General features: G+C 41.8%; 1 protein-coding gene across 1 annotated transcript; it reads right to left on the reverse strand.

Annotated features, from left to right (window-relative positions):
• Nucleotides 1–14107: 14107 nt before the first annotated feature.
• On the reverse strand, nt 14108–17526 carry LOC108892353 (coiled-coil domain-containing protein 85A). The gene is made up of 2 exons (XM_018689846.2): nt 16530–17526; nt 14108–15272 (listed from the first exon to the last, which is right to left on the reverse strand). The coding sequence occupies exons 1-2, from the start codon at nt 16761–16763 to the stop codon at nt 14193–14195; spliced, it is 1314 nt and encodes a 437-aa protein (XP_018545362.2). The 5' UTR covers nt 16764–17526; the 3' UTR covers nt 14108–14192.
• Between the last annotated feature and the right edge of the window lie 4295 nt (nt 17527–21821).

The following is a 21821-nucleotide window of genomic DNA, read 5'->3' on the forward strand; positions in this document are numbered from 1 at the left end:
TGGATAACGACTTGTTTTTCCGATTTCCAATTTTGTGCACAAATGGAAAATGGAAATAACGGATAATGGGCAGATTTGGGCGTTCTATCAAATTTGGATATTTTGATTTGATGCAAGGCGTGTGACCCGGAAGTGAACTCTGACCTTACACACAGGAAGAGACGAACAAGACCTATTGTGTGGCCGGCAGGGGGCGACACGTGGTTGCAAAAAGAAGTCTGTTTATTTCGAAGTCTATGAGAAAATGGCCCTCCTTCTCACTTGATTTAATATCTCAGTAAACATTTTACTGATGAGTTTATGGTCTCAGTTGCTAGATATAAGTCGTCTTCAATACAACATGATGTTGATTTTGTAAATTATGGCTGCATTTAGAGGAAAATAGGCAATAAAGCAGGGTATGGTTTAGGGCGTGGCTACTGTGTGATAAACACCTGTCAATCGCAACAGAGGACAGAGCAGTTTGTCTCAGAGCTGTTATCTGGTGAACTGATAGCACAGACTTCATTTTAACATTTTGCTCACCTGAAAATGTCTCATTTGGCTTTCGGTTGTACTAACAGACACTCAAAGAAGACGTCTCTTCATCTCTTGGTAAGTACATTTTGCTTCAAGCCTGTGTTTCGCTAGCCAAAATTAGCATCCCGCCCTCACAGTTACAGGAATTAACATGATGTTTAGATAATTCACATGTGGTTAAAACGGTGTCATCAACTTTTCACGATATATACGAGTAGAGTCATGAGTCATAAACACGTTAGGATTTGTGATTAGAAATGCTATTCACACACAAAATGATCATATCACAACAAAGTTAAAAGTGTATTTTTTTACACAATGTGTAGGAAAACTCATGTATGCGATTCATTGTGATCCACCATGTCTTAACTAAAGTGTTTGTCTTTTACTGTAATTCAAAGGTATCCACTCTTCAAACTGAATGACTGGTACCAACAGAAGGAGCATCCTCATGGACCAGTGTATTTGATGCCATTCATCTGGCCTTAGAGAAGAGAGACTGCGAGAAACTTATTTTCTGTCTGTCATCACAGGTTGAATTTCTTGCCTTACATCAATTCAAAATATCCAAATTCGATAGAACGCCCAAATCCGCCCATTATCCACTTTTTCCAGAGCGAAAACAGAGCGTGTGCGGGGTGAGTGGGGTCCTTCAGGATGCAGGCGGCCCGTTTCCTGCATCTGGCAGTGTAGATATCTGTGGTGGTGGATAGGCTGCGTCCCACAGTCCTCTGTGCAGCTTTCACCACCCTCTGCAGAGCTTTCTTCTCTGCCACGCCACACGATGATGCAGGAGGACAGGACGCTCTCCACCACACATCTGTAGAAGGAGGTCAGGACTGAGCTCCCCAGTCTGGTGCACCTCAGCCTCCTAAGGAAGTAGAGGCGCTGATATGCCTTCCTAATCAGGCAGGAAGTGTTGGTGCTCCAGGTGAGGTTGTCAGAGATGTGTACGCCCAGGTACCTGAAGCTGGAGACCACTTCCACCGCAGGAGGAGGGAGGTGTCTGCCCCTCTTGAAGTCCACAATCATCTCCTTGGTCTTCTCTACATTGATACAGTGGTTGTTATCTCTGCACCAACCCTCCAGCTGTTCCACCTCCTGCCTGCAGTTGGACTTGTTGCTGTTGGTAATGCGTCCAACCACAGCTGTGTCATCCGCGAACTTCACAATCAGACAGCTCGGGTGTCTCGCTGAGCAGTCATGTGTGAGCAGGATGAACAGGAGGGGGCTCAGCACACAGCCCTGGGGGGAGCTGGTGCTGAGGGTGATGGGGGAGGAGGAGACGTCGTGGATCCTCACAGACTGCGGCCTGTCTGTTAGGAAGCCTAAGACCCAGTTGCACAGGGTGGAGCTCAATCCAAGTGTGTTTAGTTTCTGGATTAGGGTCTGTGTTATGATTGTATTAAAAGCTGAGGTGAAGTCCACAAAGAGCAGGCAAACATAGGAGTCCTCATTCTGTAAGTGTTTGAGGGTTGTGTGGACCACAGAGGAGATGGTGTCCTCTGTGGATCGAAAAACTGATCCACAGAGGACCAGCAGAGGACCAGCATACTGGTGTGGGTCCACAGTGACGTTGATGGGGTCTTTAATGCGGGTCATGACGAGTCTCTCAAAGCATTTCATGACTATTGGGGTGAGGGCTACCGACCGATAGTCATTCAGGCCTGTCACTGTGGACGTTTTGGGGATGGGGATGATTGTGGCAGTCTTCAGGCAGGTGGGGACCGCCGCCTGTTTGAGAGAGGTGTTAAAAATGTCCGTCAGCACCTCTGTGAGCTGGTGTGCACAGCTCTTCAGCACCCGTCCAGGAATGTTGTCGGGACCAGCAGCTTTACGGGGGTTAATCCTCTGGAGGGTCCTCCTCACTTCTGCTGCTGTCACACTGAGGGGCTCTTCACCTGGTGGAGTGGTGAGTCTGGTGCTGGGGGAGGCGTTGGAGTCCTCGAAGCAGGCGTAAAAGTTGTTGAGTGTGTTGGGCAGCGAGGGGTCTGTGATGCACTTTATGCCCCTCCACATACTCCGTGGATCGTTGGACGTGAAGTGTTTCTGGATCCTCTGGGCGTATGCAGCCTTGGCCCTTTTCACTCCAGCGTTCAGCTCTCTCCTCGCCGCTCTGAGTGCCACTCTGTCACCAGATCTGAATGCAGCATCCCTGGCTTTCAGCAGAGACCGGACCTCTGCATTCAGCCAGGGTTTCTGGTTGGGATAGTCTGTTACAGTCCTGGTGCTGGTGACATCCTCCGCACACTTACTGATGTACCTGAGGACAGCAGATGTGTAGTCCTCCAGGTCCACCTCTCCCTCACAGGCAGCTGACTCCCTGAAGATCTGCCAGTCTGTGCACTGGAAACAGTCCTGCAGTGCAAGGACAGCATCACTGGGCCACACGGTGATGGTACTCTGTGTTGGTGTGTGGCGTCTGAGCAGAGGACGATAGGCAGGGACCAGCATGATGGAGATGTGGTATTTAAAAAACTAGTCATTATTTCGTTTTTTAAGTTTTGGTTTTATTTTGAAAACAAATGAATGAATGATACACAGATTGTTATGGCCAGAAGTGTTTTTCCTTGTGTTGTGTTGTTTCTCTCTGTGCTCTTTTTCTTCATGTTTTCTTCCAGGTGTGCGGTCTGTTGTCTTCCCGCTGTCTGTTGGCACCAGTGAACAGGCATTCAAACCGTGCAGCAGAAGGCTGGAGAGAAACACAGTGTTTGCCAGAGAGCCAGAGCGTGTCAACAGTGAGATGTCGCTCGGTGTGTGGAGAGCTGGAGCTATGGAGTCACTCTTCTCTTACTCCCGTTTGGGAGGGTGTACCTTTCTCTCTATTGGTTACTCCTTTTCTACCCGGTTTAATTAACAGTTACTCCACACATCTCCTAGGCCACACTGGGGATGTAATACAACCAAAGGTGCTTATCTTCTGCTGCCTCAAGGTTTTATTTCCCTTGAGGATGGTGTCAGGTTTAAAGGCGAAATAAGACAGTGTCCACCAATCAGAACTCATTATCCTCCCTTTCTTTCAGTCAGAACGGAAAAATTATTTCTTAATAGGTTCAAAATTATTAATATGTAACACTCGTGCGTACATCCCATATTTGCCTTCCACCATAATCAATTAAGACGTTATACAAGATGAGAGCACAATTGCTGGCAAGAAAGAACACTGCATTAATACAAACATTAATCACAGCATATTACTCATAAATCTTAAATCAATAAAGCTGATAAAGCTATGAAAGAATAAACTGTTTTTAGCATTAGTAATAAATGAGTGGTGTTATAGACAAAGAATAATCATTTCATTCAAATAACTGATGAGCATTATGGAATGTAAATGAGGTCAACAGATGGCAGTATGGCTCTATGACAGATATTTGAACTAATTCCTCATATTACTAGTACAATATTGTACAATAATAAAATTTTCACTGAATTACTTGTAAACATTTGATCAATAAAATGATTTGCTTTACAGATTTTCATGTATTTTCAAAACTACGGAGAAGGGTGGGCAGCGTTGGTTGAGATAACATTGGTATGTGATGTTATTTACGGCCAGAGAGCCAGTGCAGAGAAAGATAAACAAGGGGGATAATACCCTGGTTAGGTCTATAAATCTGAGAGAGTCCAATCTGCATAGTTATTTTCAGGTTACTTTCTTGATAAAATAACAATTAAATGTTTAATGCAGAGAAAATTTGTTGGCCAAAATGAAGATTTTGGAGGGTGTTCATTCCTGGTTTGGGAGGAAAAGTTTTATACGTGCTTCTTATCACTGGATGTTGGGGAGGCTGGAGAGTGGGTGGGGGTTCAGGTCATAATTTAGGTCGTACTTTTACCTCAGTGCAGGTCCGAGTACATATTCTTTTTTTTTCTTCCACTATGAACTCTGTGATAGTGTGTCATATGTGCCAGGCTGATGTCAGGCTGATGCCAGCATTATGTAAAATAATAAAAGATGGTAACACCAGTTTCCAGGAATTGAAAGAACAATTTACATTAAATTACCAGGACCACTTCAGATACTTACAGTTAAAGAATTACTATGACAGAGAATAAAGCAATATAAATTTAGATAGAAATTAAATAGTTAGAACCATAATTGGAGTCTATATTTCAAAGAAATACAGAATAATATCTACACTATATTGACACCTAATGGAGAGAAGAGGAAATACAACATATGGGAAAATTAAATGGGAAAAAGAACTTGGTGTGAATATTTGCACAGATCAATGACTGTATATTTGGAGGACACAGCAATCTACAGCATCCTCATGTATTTGGACAGCCCACCACTGGTACACTGAAAAAAGTGAAACATCTGTGTCATTCATTTGAAGTGCATTTTTATATTACTCTGATGGAATAACGTGGTTTTCAGTTTAAACCTGTATTGTTCAGTTTGCCCAGAAGCAAATAACACATCCCACAGAGAGAATTAAAAGCAATACTTTTACTCAAGTAGTAATTTTACCTCAATCCAGAGGATTTCATGCCACGTGACCATGTGACGTCGTATCAAGTGAGGTTGCCCTCTGCCGAGTGCCTACTGTCTGCTATTACTCTGCTTCGTCGAGTGAAGACTTCTCTTCCTCAAAAACTAATTTAAACAAGGTAAGAATTCCAAACTGTGGTGTTTTAAGGTAATGATTATTTTTCCATGCACATCTGTGGTTAGTGCTAGCATGGACAACTAGTTTAATATTACTTAAAGACTCTTTGTGTGTTGGTGCATTAGGTAACATTAACCGTCACTAAAGGAGGTTATTTGTCTTCATTCCTCATTCAAAAGAAAACACTATCTTTGCTGTTATTAATATTACCTCACGCGGTAAGTAATTTTCCATTAATCACTTAAAGGGATAGTTTATTTTATTTGATATGGACTTATACAAAGTATTTATCTGTAGTTAGCATATTACCTACAGGACATCACCATCTCCTGTAGGAGAAACATCAGGAGTACTAGTGCAGGAACATAAGCAATGTACTGCAGTGGACAGGGTTAACACCAAAATGTAATTTAGGCACCTAAAAAATCTGTATCAGTTTAACTGTACGCTGAATTTAGCATACTTTTACCACTTCTACCACCACCACAGCCTTTTCTGACTGCTGCCTCAACCAGTTAGGTTTTTTGTGTTATTTTGTGACTTTGGTGAATCCAAACTGACCCTTTAAAACACCGAAATCACACAATAACAGTAGACCAGCAACTCAGGTGTTCCATAATAACTCATGTAACGGTGGTTTCCTGTTGGAAAAGGCTGTCTGATGGTAGGGTAAAGAGGTGAAAATACTCTAAATACAGCATACACTGACCCTGTCCATAGTAGGTCATTGCTTAACTTCCTGTGTTCCTGCTGCTTCTCCAAACTGGGGGCATGCTGATCGCTATCCATTTTAAGAAGTAAACTGACCATGGATAAGTACCTCAATACCCCAAGAACTACAGATTTTGTAGCAGGAGGACTCATGTTTTGATGTCAGTATAGCAGTACTGAAAATTTTATTGCGTAAACTGACTACATTTACCATCAACACGACTGGATATCCACATGGAAAGCACCAAAGTTTCCCTTAAACTATCTGCTGGACTTTGAAAGTCAAAGAAGTGTTTGTGTAGATATTTTTTATATTGGTACATCAGACATTGGTTTCAGCAGAATAACTTTCTAATAAATGTCTTATCTTTTATCAGATTGCTCAGAAGGAAGCTAAAACAGAGCTTGAGAGGTGTACAATGGCTGTGTCTGTCATCGTGGAGGAGGAGGATCCTCTCCAGCTACCACGTGACACTGGGATTGTCGCTGAAGGTGTGGAAGTCCTTAATGAGTTGCCATCAGTTGCACATGCAGGTACCATGCTGTTTGGCCTCATCAATGCTTTAAACATGCTCTAAGATATTATTTTATTTATTATTTAGTGTTTTTTTTTAATGTGATGCATTTTAAAAAGACTTCACAATAAATATTTAGGTCTTTTGAGGATAATATTCCTGGCCTTATTTATGTTAATTTAATTAACAAAATGTTTTTGGTTTTATATTAAGTGAAAGATTTACTTTATTTCATAGCTGATTTAGCTTTAAAGCTGTAAAAGGCATTTTTAAATGTTATTTTAATTAACATTTAGGCATGTGATTTAAAAAAAATATTGCTTAAGATTAATTTTTTGTACTAAATCAAAAGTTTAACTTGAGAAAAGTTAATAATATTGCTTGTAACAAAATTACAGCAATTTAGTTTATTTAGCTTATTATACGTAATAATAAATATTAGGTTTTCCCAAATGAAAAAAAATATTTGTAACAAAGTAAAAAATGGTGTATGGTCTTTATAATAAATAATCTTGTTACTTTGTGTGAATGTAAATTTTTGTCTTTGGCTAAATGAAAAGTTTGATTAATATTTAATCAAGATTTACGGTTTGATCAAATCAGAAATATAACTTGAGAAAAACTAATAAATTCAGGTGTAACAAATTAGAGCAATTTAGTCCAAAGTATCATTTTTTCAGTGTACATATGTGTGTGATTGTGAGTGTAGTTTGTGTGGGTGAATTTGACCTTGTGTTTCCTCTTGCACATAAAACCAAGGGCATAGATGAGTCCACAGCCTGAGAATTTATGAACCCACAATTTGAGACTGTGAAAACACTGAATACAGTGACAAGAAAAAGTAAGTGAGCTTTTTGGAATTTCATGGTTTTCTGCATTAATTTGTCATAAAATGTGATCTGATCTTAATCTAAGTCAAGGGTATTGACAAATATAATGTGCCTAAAATAATAATAGTAGTAGTAATAGTGCTAGTGGAAAAAGTATGTGAACCCTTGAATTAATGACCTCAAAAAAGCTAATTGGAGTCAGGTGTTAGCATACCTGGAGTCTTGTTAAGAAAATGAGTTTGGAGGTGTGGACTAGAGCTACTTTGATAAAAAACCACTCAAACATACGCTTACGTGAACCATGCCTCGCCAAAAAGAGCTTTCAGAGGATCTATGATCAAGAATTGTTGATTTACATAAAGCTGGAAAGGGTTATAAAGTAATTTCAAAGACCAGTCTACAGTTAGGCAAACAATCTACAAATGGAGACATTTTGGGACTGTGACTACTCTACCGAGAAGTGGGCGCCCGGTCAAAATGACCCCAAGAGCACAACGAAGATTCATCAATGAGGTAAAGAAACAACCCCGAGTGACAGCCATAGATTTGAAGGCGTCATTGAGCTGCCTAACATCTGTGTTCATGAGTCTACAGTACGTAAAACATTGAACAAGCAGGGTGCCCATGGCAGGACACCACAAAGGAAGCCACTGCTTACTAAAAAGAACATTGTTGCACGCCTGAAGTTTGCAAAAGAGCATATTGACACTCCACAGCGGTATTGGCAAAATGTTTTGTGAACTGATGAAACTAAGATTGAACTATTTGGAAAGAACACGCAGCACTACACCTGGCATAAAAAGGGCACTGCATATCATCATGAAAACATCATCCCAACCGTAAAGTATGGTGGAGGAAACATCATGATTTGGGCCTGCTTTGCTGCATCAGGGCCTGGCCAGCTTGCAATCATTGAAGGGAAGATGAATTCCCAAGTGCATCAAAAAAATCTTCAGGATAATGTGAGAATGTCTGTACGTCAGCTGAAACTCTGTAGAAGTTGGGTGATGCAACAGGACAATGATCCAAAACACCGGAGCAAGTCCACAACAGAATGACTTCAGAAAAACAAAATCCGCCTTTTGGAGTGGCCAAGTCAGAGCCCAGACCTCAATCCAATAGAGATGTTATGGAATGACTTGAAGAGAGTCATACACCAGATGTCCAAATATAGCAGTTCTGCCAGGAAGAATGGGCTAAAATTCCTCCTGAACGATGTGCAGGTCTGATCCACAGCGATTAATTCCAAGGGTTCACTTACTTTTTCCACCACCATTTTGAATGTTGAATGAGTGTATTCAATAAAGACATGAAAGATTTTTTTAAAAAATTTGTTATTATTTTAGGAACATTATATTTGTCAATACCCTTTAATTAATGCAGAAAACCATGAAATTCCAAAAGGTTCACATACTTTTTCTTGCCACTGTCCTTGAGATGGCTCAGGTGTCATAATCCCTGTCTGAGCAACTGACCATTCACTAATGAAGACCATGAGATGCTACTAAAAGCAGCAGAAGATGTAGTAATTATTTTGTCATGTTACTATTTGCAATGTCAGCCATGAACTTTCCTGTACAACAGCCACAGTTTCATAGCAACAGTGATGGCTTGTTTGCTTTCTTGCCAAGAGTTAGATGTTAAGTGTTATGTATTAAGTGTAAACACTAAGCTAAAGTTACCAGCTAGCTTAGCAAAGACTGGACATAGCCTTTGTTGCTAGCCTGGTTCTGTCTGGCTACCAGTACCTTTGAAGTGCACCATTTAAGACATCATAGTTTTCTGGTCAAAATTATTGGCACGCATGATTTTTAAATGGACAATTTAGAATATCTTCAGACATACATGCAAATGAACTAATTTTGTATAAACAGTATGTTTGACAACAACAATGAATAAATAATTTCATATTTTGAAATAAAAAGTACAAACGTAACATATATGCCTGACACAATTATTGGCATCCTTCAGATATATTTCAGATTAGTTCATCAAATAAAATAAAAACAGATAAGACTCATCTGTGCTACCTTCAGTGGCCACATGACCTGAATTAACCAATGAATGATGCTTTTACTGCCTAATAAGGGGCCGACTGTTTTCAGTTACTTTTGCATTTTATTAAAATACTCAGGTTATACAAAATCGTTTTATTTGCATTTATTTCTGGAGATATTCTAAATTATGTATTTTACATTTCAGGGATGCCAATAACTTTGACCAGCACTGTATGATGTGTTAATTCAGAATGAGAATCAGAATCAGAAACACTTTATTTATCCCTGGGAAATTGTTGCGTTGCAGTGCTCCAATTCACATATACAATTAAAACAGATACAATAAAGTAGTAACAAAATAATAATAATAATAGTAATAATATAACCCCCAATCCTAAACTATAAAGATATGGAAATATAAAAATATACCCCACCAGTAATAAAACAGTATGTACATATTTAGTGTTTATGTGCTATTTACATTTGTACAGCATAGTTAACTGGCTATTGCACATGGGTGAAGAAAAGTGTCCAGGGATCAATCAATTGGATGGCATGGCCACCACAGACTCATAAAATATCCTCAGCATAGTCCAGCAGATGTTGAAGAACCTCAGCCGTCTCAGGAAATAGAGACAGCTTTGGCCCTTCCTGTAGAGAGTGTCAGTGTTTTTGGTCCAGTCCAGTTTATTGTCCAAGTACACCCCTAGGTACTTGTACTCCTCCACAATATCTATGTTGACCCCACAGATGGAAACAGGGTTCACTGGAACCCTAGTTCTCCTCATGTCCACCACTAGTTCCTAAGTCTTTGGTACGTTGAGTTGCAGATGGTTCTGCTCACACTTAGTGACAAAGTTGTCCACCACAGCCCTGTACTCAGTCTCCTCACCCTTGCTGATACATCCAACTACTGCAGAGTCATCAGAACACTTCTGAAGGTGGCAGGTCCTTGGAGCCACTGGGACGCGGCATCTTCGGCACAGCAGGTTGTGATCTCATCTTCCAAGTGGGGGGAGGGGAGGAGAGCTGTATATATCCTTAACGTTTGCATACAGCAGGTCAATAGTTCTCTCCTCTCTGGTGAGAGGAATACTAGGGGAATGTGGGCAGTGCAGTGTCCATAGTTATGTGGTGGAATTCATCCGAGATAGCAATGAATGTACTCTGGTGTTGAGTCTGTAACTGGGCTATGGCGGAGTGAATGGTGTCACTTGATGACGTCGGGTTGGCAGAGGGGGGAATATAAACTGCTACAATGATGACCTATAAGAACTCCCTGGGCAGATAATATGGTTGCAGTCCAACAGCACAGAGTTCAATGTCCGGGCCACAAAAACTCCCCTTGATGGTGATGTGAGTGGGGTTGCACCATCAGTTGTTCACTAGAACGGGAAGCCCCCCTCCTTTATGCTTACCACTCTTGGTGCAGTCTCTGAGGGCCCGTACTGTGTGAAAGCCCTCGATGGAAACGTCATCAGGAATATTCTGGTCTGGCTATGTCTCAGTGAAGCACATCAGGCTACATTCCTAATACTCCTTCTGACTACGGGCTAGCGCTGTCAGCTCATCCATTTTGTTAGCCAGGCACCTCACATTCCCCATGATGAGAGAGGGGAGACACGGCTTAAATCTCCTCTTTTCTGTAATCCCCCGTTGTCTCACCCTGTCCCTCCTCTGTTTCTTACCCCCTCTGCATCCTGTGTGTGTTTTTCTCCAGACTTCTACTGGCACCTCTGCTGGTCTGGCCGCTAGGCTGACCGGCCTTGGGTCAATCAACTGAGCCCTGGAGTAAACAATCCGAGCGGCGTGGAGTTGTTGCGCTGCGGTAACGGAAAGTAACTCTCATAACAAGCATATTCAAATTGAGTTTTTAAATAAAATAGCTTAACGTAAAAATGTTTAAAGATAGAAAAATTGAACAAAAATTGAAAAAATTTTAAAGTTAGACAGGAGCGGCCGCAACAGGCTGCACACGAGTTGATGCATGCGCACAGATGTATTCATAAGCTTCAAAGGTGCTGGAAGCCAGACAGAGCCACACTTGCAGCAAAGACTATTTCCAGGCCTAAGCTAACCAGCTGCTAGCTGTAGCTTACTGTACTATGTACTTGAAATTCAGATGTGCCAATAATTTTGACACGTAAAAGTGACCCGTTTGACAGGTGGATTGCCAGACACAGTAACTTCTGGAGTCTCTGCTGGTTGCAATGAATCTTATGGCAACTGAGATAATAAAGTGGTTCCATAATGTAACTTTTTTCCTGTCAAAAGGTCAAAGTTTCAGATGTACAAAGGAGAATCTGTTTGGTTGTAATATGTTAAAGAGAAATTCTGTGTCCAAGCAAAGTCATGCTAACTTCATGTTAACTTCGTGATAACTTCATACTCGCCCCCTCTGTTGCAGAGATCAGGAAACAAATTCAGCCAAAACAAAGTTTATCTGCACAAGCAGGGTAAGGTTCCTTAAGCTTTCTACACAAACACTTGTTTCTGAGTTTAACTGAAAAATTAGCCACCTGTACTAGCTATTGTAGCTAGCTGCATAGCTACTTCCTGAGCCACTTGCTGGCTAGCCAAACTAGGTACCTACTCATCACACACACACACACACACACACACACACACACACACACACACACACACACACACAATCTCTCAGATGTTTCCTCTAACACTAGCCATGTTGATGCTTACTGCTCTTTCATCAGTCCAGCACAAGCAGTGGTGGTGGGCAGAGTATATTCATAGATACAGAATTTCTCAATGAGTAAATAAATGTAGATGTGCTTCCAGCCCTTTTTCAGATTTTTAAACCACTTTTTTTAAAGACCACTTCCTCCCTCCAACTGCTGCATACCTCTCAGACTTAAGCCTCTCCACTGTTCTTTGAAATGCCCCCCCTTCCCATCTCAGTTGTGGCATTCCACAAAGGTCTATACTTGCCCCTTTATTATTTTCAGTCTATTTGCTCCCCCTAGGTCATGTCCACATACACTGTTGGATGTCTCAGAACTTCCTTCAATTAATCAAAAATAAACAAATTATCTTGTTCGGCCTGTACAGTTCCAGTTAGCTGGCTCTCTGTCAGCTAATGAGATTTGAATTGCAAAATCCCTGGGTGTTTTGATTCTGAACTTTATTTTGATGCTAAAACAACAAGGGTTACAGCCTCACTTTATGTACCTTAGAAACATTTCAAAGATGTTTTTATGCAATCAAGATCGCAACAGAGTCTGTAATGCCTTGTCTCTTCACATTCAGATTACTGCAAGAGCCTTTACTCATGTCTCAGCCAAAGCTCACTAGATCGTCTGCAGTTGGCGCAGAACACAGCTGCTGGACTTATTACTGTGGTTTTAGCTCAGATCTCACTGTTAACTTTCAAAGCTCTTCATTCCCTGTCACCAAGCTATTTCACGGAGCTCCTAATCTCTTATGTGCCAGATTGTAACCCATGGTCCACTGACATGGCCCCTTCTGGTTGTACCTAAGTCTAGGTTGTTAACCAAGGCTGATTGTGCCTTTGCTATCAAAGCCCCCAGACTTTGGGACAGCCTGTCTGTGGATATGAGGTTAGCTAGCTTACTAGACTTAAGTAGCTTTAAGACAGCAGCTATGTGCACCTGTATTTATGGGTTTTGCCCACAAGAGACAGTGCGTGGCCAACGCAGTTGACTAGATGGTGAACAAATTAAGCATATAGCCACTGAAGAGCCAGATATTTTTCTCAGGTGCAGGTGGTAACCACAGCAGAGACCAAGAACACGACTCAAAGAGAGTAAATATTGGATGTACATTTGTCAAGAGGTACCACAAACAACCTTCAAAAATGTTGGATCAACACATCTCCAAAAAAAAAAACTGAACATTAGAACTTTCATGAAGGCATGATTTAATGCAGGACGGTTGTTTTTGACTACAGTAGTTTTAGCTAGGTGTTCCTAATAAATTGACAACTGAGCATATGTTTTGTGCTGCTGAGTCCTCTCATGCCATATTTTGTGTTGGTTTCAGTTATTTTCTATTTGTGAGAAAGCCTCTTCAAAGCAAGTATAAAACTTTGCTTCTGAAGCAGAAATAAGCAAAAATGTCGCCTCAGTGGGGTTCAGCTCTCAAATTAAGCAGGACCACAGGAGTTCAGGTGGGTTGAATCTGAAAAGTGTGGTTGTGGGCTGGGTTCAGGTCTCAGTTCTAGACTTGGACAGAACTGCAAGTCTCTGGTGATTTAGCACATTAGAAGCTAGGGAAGTAGTGGCAAAAAAACTGTCTGCTAAGGACATTCAAGACAACAGTGTGCTACCTACCTGGATTACCTTTTGTTTATGGCTCATGTTGACTGCAAATGCTCATCATAGGGACTTCTTTCTACAGTATGTTGACTCAGAGACATGCATTTGAGACAATATATGTAAAATTCAAACCTGAATTTTTTTTGGCTGCTTGGGGGCAGTGGAAAATTGTGAACAACACTGATGTATCATAACCATTTAAGTTGACAGGTAGTAAACAGTTATGAATTTCTACATCCAGTATTTACAGTGCACAGTAATTTAGAGTCGTTTCTTTGGCCACTTGATGAATCAAAACACTTGCCTGCTGCAGTCAAAAGAAGATACTATGACAGTGGTGAGAGCACAGCTGTAGATTCAGGTGAACATTCTGTGTGGATCACTATGAGTATACACTTTTCACAGTATCAACACAGTATATTTGATACACTTTAGTTTAAAATATCAGTTATAGCTGCTTTAATTTTTTAAAGAAACTTCTTGCTCCTATATATAAGCTGTTGTGCCAGCAGGTTCAAAATAGATCAGACTTATCACCATTTTTTTTTAATATAAACAGTCTTTGCTTGGACACATACAGACATCTCTGTCTATATTAAAGTGTGAGTGCCTCAGATGGCACTGAGTCAGTCTTGCCAGATGTTTTAAACCACTGTTGTACTGTAACTTTATGTAAATGTAATCATATGTTTTATAGGTCATGAATGAGTCATCAGTTGAAATACAGCATTAAAGTTACCCTGTACCTACCGTTGTACAGAATCTGGTGGTGGGGAGCTACCTCCTCCTCTGCTGGCCTCTGATGCCCATCCCTGCTGGGGGAACCACTGTTACACCTCCCCTTGCTGTGCTGACAGTGATAGTGGTGCCGTATAGACTCTGGACTCCCCAAAATCACCCGCACTTTTTGCAGGTGCTCAGGTGTCCCAAATGCTGCCCCGGGATTCCCGCGGCTCAACCCCACTGTCTTAACCTGCCGGTGTCTCTGACTCAGCTCTGGGGTGGAATTGGCTGTCCCCTTGCTTGAGCCTGGTGCCTGTCCTGACAGTAATAGCTGTTTCTGGGCTAGTAGGTCAGAGCTGCAGGGTTTGAGGTGGGAGTTGTATGGTAGCCTGGTGGGAGACTTGCTGTGTTTCTCTGGGCTATGTCCCCGAAGCCTATGAGGGTCAAGGTTAGTGAGGGACCCTTCACGGGGCCTGCAGGACTGGGGGAAGGTGTGGTACTCTGAGGTGGAGCTGTGCCCTCTGCCTGTTGATTCACACACATCTCCTGGTTTCAGTGGTTGCTCCAAGGAAACACAGCTCGATCCAGATCCAGGGTCTGTGCTAGAGCCCAGGGGAGGGGGTTTGTGGTGGGGGTTATCAGAGCTATTTGTGCTTCCTGCGCTAGAGGTGCTGCTCCCATCACCAACATCTCGCAAAAGGCCAGGTACTGGGACGCCTCCACCCAGCTGAGACAAGCTGCTCTGACTGTCTATGGAACTCCTGTAGCTGGAGCCAACCTGCCCACCTGTACTACTGCCCCCCACCCCAGCCACAGCCCTCTCCTCCTCCAACATGAGGCACACGTCCTTGAGCTCCAGGTTCTCCCTGATGACCTCCATCTGCTGCTGCTCCAGCTCACTCAGCTTCTGCAGGTAAATAGCCACCTCCTTCCTCATCAAGCCAGCGCTGTAGCGGCCCAGACGCTGCCACTCCCGCAACACCCGCTTCTCCTTCTGCCTGTCATCATCTAGGAAGCAACACAGGTCCCGCAGCTCCTGGTTGTCCTCTTGCAGTTTCTGGTTTATATCCTGGTTTACACACACATACAGACACACACACCAAGAGCAATTCAGTGGGGGATAACATGCACATGCCTGTTGGAATTGATCATTTGGTGAGTGAGGGAGATTTAAAACATTCCACAACCAAAGATATTCTGTTTTATGATGATATAAAATACATTTTGGGTAAAATCCTCACACTGGAGAAGCTGGAACATTCTCTGCATGTTTGTTTAAAAAATGAAAATATTAACGGCAAAAATAGTTGGAATTTCATTTTCTGTCAATAACCTAATCATTCCTCTACAATTATTTCAGCTCTATGTAAAGTTACCACACTCACTCATTGAGCATTTTATTAGGAGCACCATATTAACGCTCTATCATTCCTCCCTTTGCTCTCACAACAGCCTCAGTTTTTCATGCCATGGATTCAGCAAGCTGTACAACATCAACCTCTGTACAACATGCCAAAGGTTCTGCTGCTGTTCATCTGTCCATCTGCTGCCTTAGCAATAATCCATATACATCAGACCAGGCTACGTGTTTCCAGTCTTCAACTGGCCAGTTTTGGTGAGCCTGCATCCACTTTAGCTTCAGATTTCTCTTCTTTTCTGACAGGAGTGGAACCTAACGTGGTCTGAAGCTGTTGTAGTCCATCCATCTCAAGGTTGAAGGTGTTGTCCACTCTGTAATATTTGTTTTTGCTCAGCACAGTTGTAAAGAGTGGTTATTTGAGTAACTGTAGCCTTTCTGTCAGCTCCATTCTCTGACCTCTCTCATCAACATAGTGTTTCCCTCCACAGAACTGCTTCACACTAGATGGGTTTTGTTTTTGGCTCCATTCTGGGTAAAAATTTAGAGACTGTCATGTGTGAAAATCCCAGGAGATCAGCAGTTTCAGAAATACTCAATTCACAGTCACAGTCAATGTCACTGAGATCACATTTTCTCCCCACTCTGATGTTTGGTGTGAACATTAATTGAAGCTCCTGATATCTGCAAGACTATACGCTGCGCTGCTACCACAGGATTGGCTGATTGGATAACTGAATGAATAAGCAGGTGGACGGGTGTTCCTAATAAAATGATTAGTGAGTGCAATGTACAGCTGTATACTCTTCCTGAATTCTGTGTATCCCACGTGCAGCGGGTTTTTCATTCCTGATTATTTGAATTATCATGTCTCGTGCACAGCTCTACCTCACCATGGTCATTAATCTCGGTATAAAACCCCAGGGGACCAGACAGGACCTGGCTCTCCAGGTCCCCCACCCATCTCACCTTCAAACTCCGTATCTCGTTCAGATGCTGCTGGAGTCTCCGGTTCACCTCCCGCATCAGATTGCCGTGCTCTACGATGACGCCCCTCTTCTCCGCCTCTGTCCTCCTGAGCCGCCGCACCAGCTCCTCTTTGTCCCACTGGAGCAGCTCCTCGTCGTGGATTTTGGAGATGTCCTTCGCCGTACTCTCTGCGTGTTTGGACAGCTGCGGCTGCTGTTGTGCGCCTTTCTCCATCCTTCTCAGCTCCGGTGGAGGTTGGTAGGCACGAAGTACAGTGTTTGATAAATTTCACAGATCAAGACACCAAATAAAACCCACAAATACAAAATCTGATCCAGAGGATACTCAGGTTCCCCCGCCCCCCATTCCTATATCTGAGGAATTACACCGCTTTCATCGTGGCTCTACCTCTCTCCCACGCCCAGGCTGCAGCTCCGACACCCACCCGGTCTCTGCTGCTATATCCTCGCTGCTGGAGCATCAGTGTAGTTGCTGCCATGCTCTCCGGCTGAGCCCTCGGCCGGCTGAGCGGGGGGGATTTATCTCCAGCTGCATGCCGGTCGCTTTGCGCACTAACGCTGTCCGACCGACAGGAAGGAGGACAGGAGGAAGAGGAGGAGCAGAAGGAGGACTGCAAGGAGAGACTGCAGGTGCACATCCACTTAGCCAGCACGATAAGGTGCGTTCATGTGATCACTCTCTGTTGTGGTTCCTGCATATACCCTCTGCTGCCGCCTCTTTGTCTTGTAGCGCCATCTGCTGCAGCGGCAACGTTACTACACAGTTCTTGCTCATGGTGATATTTCCTTCATTTTTTTAGTTTAGTTTATAATGGCGGGAGGGGGGTTAATGCTAGGAATAATAAATGTTGTGTTTCCTTTTTTAATTATTATTTTTTGGGGGAATGTGAACTCATTAAAAATACTATTGGTGGTGGAAGTATTTAGATCATTAAAATGTGTCAACACCGCAGTGTAATCAATATACTCCATTACAAGTCAGCGTTTCCCTTTAATTACTGAGACTGTGTCGGGCCCAAACGAGACTATGGCGGCCCGCCACAGTCTCATTTGACCAATATATAATTTAATTAAATGTAAACAGTGTTTCACCATCTTTCATCTCTGTCAGTCTCCCCGTTGTACTCGGTCTCTCTGTCGCGCCCCAGTGAGCGAGCGAGCGGCTGCATCTGGCGCGATCCAGCGAGACACCGTATCTGAGCACGGCATTTGAAGATGGCTTGAAGTATGGTAAGCTTAGACAACTGAGTGTTTATGTTTTTGGGGCGCCCGGTATAGAGAGTATTAAGTTAACGGAGCAGTATGTGTTGCTGCCCGATCTCACTGCGCCAGTCAACTTCTAACATAAACTAAGGCTAACTGTCCGCTCGCCGTGATGCTAATTTTCGCTATGTTAATACAGGTCTTTTACAGTTGTTACAGTTGTTCTACTTCGAGATGATGTAGCCTACACACCGACAGAGACCGGTGGCTGTACCGGACTAGAGACCAACCGAGAGATTTATTAGGTTACGTTATTTAATAATCAATATAAATGAGAGTGAGTTTTTGGTCCTAAGTGTTTATCGAGCATGTCACTGTTCACAAAATCAACATCTAGTTTGCCCTTACAAAATAAAGTGTCTCCTTGAAGCAGACCTGCTGACCGTGACAGTGCTGCCTTCCCGAGGGTCTCCATCAATGGGCCAAGCCCAGATGCATTCAATTTCCGGAGAGCACTAGAACAGTTTTTCACCAAACCAAGAAAAATCTAATGCAAAAATGCAGGATGCAAAGTCTGTCAATAGCATGTCAATGTTCTTTGTTCATTGTTTTGTTTGAAAGTTTGGAAGAATGATTGTTCACATGTTAAATTTCATATGCTCTGAATGAATAAATAAATGAATGACTTTGTGTCATTGTGTTTTTTTCAAGATTCAATTTCATTCTGATATATGCCTTCATAAATTCTTGTGTATGTTATCAACCTGTTATGTTCATATACAGCAAGTTTGAGAATTATATTACATTCAGTGGTCTCAAAGTGCACCAAATAGATACATCTGGCTTTAAAATGTACACACACACCCACACCAAGGGCCCCAGACCCTCCCACCACAGTCTCCTAAAAATCTGCAATCTTCCTTTATTCATTGGAACGAGTGTTCTAGTCACGTGATTATATCGTCACCATGTTGCTATAACCAAATTAACCTGCAGGTGTCAGTGTTTCATGGTTCTGTTGATGACGATGTTACTTCTAATGAACAACTCTGCCTCTTTGACATGAATGCACCCACAGCCTGAAGAAAACCCAGAGTTCCCTGAGTCAGTTGATAACCAGCTTCACCAGGTTCTCCAGGACAGACAGTGGTAGGTTTAGTGAAGCCAGATAATGAAAAGATATCCTGAGTATGTTGAACATGATTTGTAGTACATGCCTCTGCACTAAAGCACTGCGTCACAGTATTACCATATTATCACACAAGGGGCAAAGAGCTGCAACACTTCATTAACTATAATTTAAAATGAATTTTAAATCATACTTTTTGCAATATAGCACAAAGTGCAGATGTGTGAGAAAGGCAGACAGTTAAAGCTGCTCAGTGCATGATGCCATCAATTTAGCAGCTAAAAGTCACTCTAATTTAGTCATTTCACAACTATAAAACCCTGCATAATGACCTATTATTGTAATATGTGGTATATATATGAATACACTTGAAATAATTTTCTTCATATTTGTGTTTTCAACTGGAGCTCCGTGGGTACTGTGATGGTCCCTGGCTGCTGCATTCAGACCCTGGCCTTCACTGATCTGAGCCTAAGCTCTGTTCTAAAGTCTTTAATTTCTGCCAATTTAGTGTCAGAACTCAGAGTCATTCATCAATCAGTGTTATAATAACTTCAGTTCAGACACTCATAGCTCTTGATCAAGATTAGGAAAAGATCATGGTTTTGGTTTGATACAGAAAAAGTCTGCTGTGACTTCAGATACCAGACATAATGTGAACACTTAACCAAAACCACAATGTGTTTCTTACTTTAGCCAGTGGTTTGGTGCCTCAACCTAAACACAAACCAGAGTCTGACTGTGAACCCAAACCCCTGGAGTTACAGTTGCATTATAGGGCCATTATTCACCCTTTCCACCTCCCTGCAACTCTGGATAAATATACCTCTTCATTCAAGCTTTTTCACTAAAATAGAAACACAGGAGTACTGTAAAAACGGTGTCATGATGTGGTTCTAAGTTCCCCTCGGCCCCGGTCTCCAGCCCCTGCTTACAGTTGACACCTCTGCAGAAATTATGTGATGCAGTCATGTCAACATGGAACAGAATCTCAGAGGAAAGTTTCCAATTTTTTTTTGAATGTATACTGCAAAGAATTGAGGCTATTTGAGAGCAAAGAGAAGAACTACCCAGTATTCGTACAGTGTTCCTAATAAAGTGCTCAGTGAGTGTACTTTACAAACTGGTGATTTTCCTCACTTTTCCTCTCATGCCATGTGGTTGATATTTTTGGTTCTGAGTAAAATATGTCAACAACTATTGGACAGACACACCCACATTGTCCCATGATAACAAATAGCCATTAACCTTCCTACACTTAGTAAAACAATAAAATATCTGCTGCAGAGGTGTCCTCACATAAAATATCTGCAGATAAGCACCAAAGGTAAAAGTCAGTCAGCTAGTACTGTCTTAAAGCTAAAAGTCCTCCTGCACACAGAAAAATAAAGGTGGTAACGGTAACTAAAAATGGTTCTTCTGCATCACTCTGAAGAAACATTTTTGGTTCCAGAAAGAACCTTTTAGCAAGTTTAGAAGTTTTTAAAGAACCATCTCTGCAAACGGTTCTTTAAAGAACCCCCAGAAGTGCCTCAAAGAACCATCAAAAATGGTTCTTTGAGGCACCATAAATGGTACTCCAAAGAACTTAGAACAAAGTTTTTTGTGGATCCAACTGGTTCAGTGAAGAACCTCTTTTAAATGGTTCTTTAGGAAATTTTCAGAGGAAATGGTTCTTTGAGCATTTTAAATTAAAGTACTATGGGTAGGTTGAAAAAGAAGCACATAAAATCAGTTGCTGGTTGTTTATAGACATTTATTTACACTTCAATTACAGACAGGTAAAGTATTAAGTAAGTAAGGTATTGAAATGTAAACATTCTCCAATTCTCTTTGAGAAGGCAGGAGGAGTGTGGCTGTGGCTTCACCATGTGACCTGCAGAGAACAAAATAAATCATTAGGAATGCTGCAATGATGAAATATGAGACTTTACTTCATGCCAAGAATCTACAATAGTGTCTTAAAAGTAAACAGAACAAAAAGACAAAACTTAATACAAAGAAGAAAGGATAAATATCGTGCCCTGTTTACACTCTACTCAAATGGATGATTGAGGTTTTAATTTATCTACCTTAATGAACATAAAGATTACATCTTTAAAGGTGGAGTGAAACTCAGCTAAATATCATTAGGGCTGTGTGACTTACCATTTCTTTCAGCACCAGTGTGCTTTCCTCAACAGACTGTAGGCACATGCTCTTCAGGTTGCTTTAAAGTGGATACAATCCAGCTGGTCAGCTTGTTGAATTCCCTGATCACCTGTTTGTCCACGACAGTTTTGATCAGAGCTGATGCTTCTTTGAGTATCTTAAATAGAACATAAACATTACTTGAGAATAGCTATCCAATGAGCATTCAGAAACATAATTTGAAGAAGGATCATCAAAACACATTCAGTATATTAAAATATAGAAGGCACAGCATCTGTGATTGTCTCATTCAAAGTCTGTGTCATGGTGGAAAAATGAGCCTTAAAAGCTTAAGCAAATCCTGATGAATGGCCTACTTTGACTACATAATACATTATTTTATTATATACTATAGTTCTACAAATCTTTATTCAATAAACTTATCATTCTTCTGTCCTTTTTTTGGCATCTAACTGCTCCCACATACTTTGTGCTAGAAAAACTTTGGGTTACTTAACGTAATCCCCGGTTCTTTGATAACAGAGTGAGTGTTTCATTATGGGAATCGCTTTGGCGTGACCAACTATGGAAGCTCCAATGACACCACATCTGTCAGTGACAGACAGGTCGAACTGTGCCTGGGGCACGCCCCCTGTATAACAATGCAGTCAACCAGCTCCTCTCAAATCATTCCAGGCCAGTTTCTTTCCGTGTCTATGCAAGGAGGGATGTGATGGTGAAACACCTCACTCTGTTATCAACGAACCGGGGATTACATTGAGTAACCCAAAGTTCTTTTTCTAACATCGT

The sequence above is a fragment of the Lates calcarifer genome, unplaced genomic scaffold (genome assembly GCF_001640805.2).
Source record: "Lates calcarifer isolate ASB-BC8 unplaced genomic scaffold, TLL_Latcal_v3 _unitig_2214_quiver_1530, whole genome shotgun sequence".
NCBI lineage: Eukaryota > Metazoa > Chordata > Actinopteri > Centropomidae > Lates > Lates calcarifer.

Bases quoted from the DNA above. Each gene is read 5' to 3' on its own strand.
- LOC108892353 (XM_018689846.2), bottom strand. From the start codon at position 16,763: ATGGAGAAAGGCGCACAACAGCAGCCGCAGCTGTCCAAACACGCAGAG. The intron at 15,273-16,529 runs GTGAGATGGGTG...TGTGTAAACCAG, and splicing joins ACGAGATACGGAGTTTGAAG to GATATAAACCAGAAACTGCA.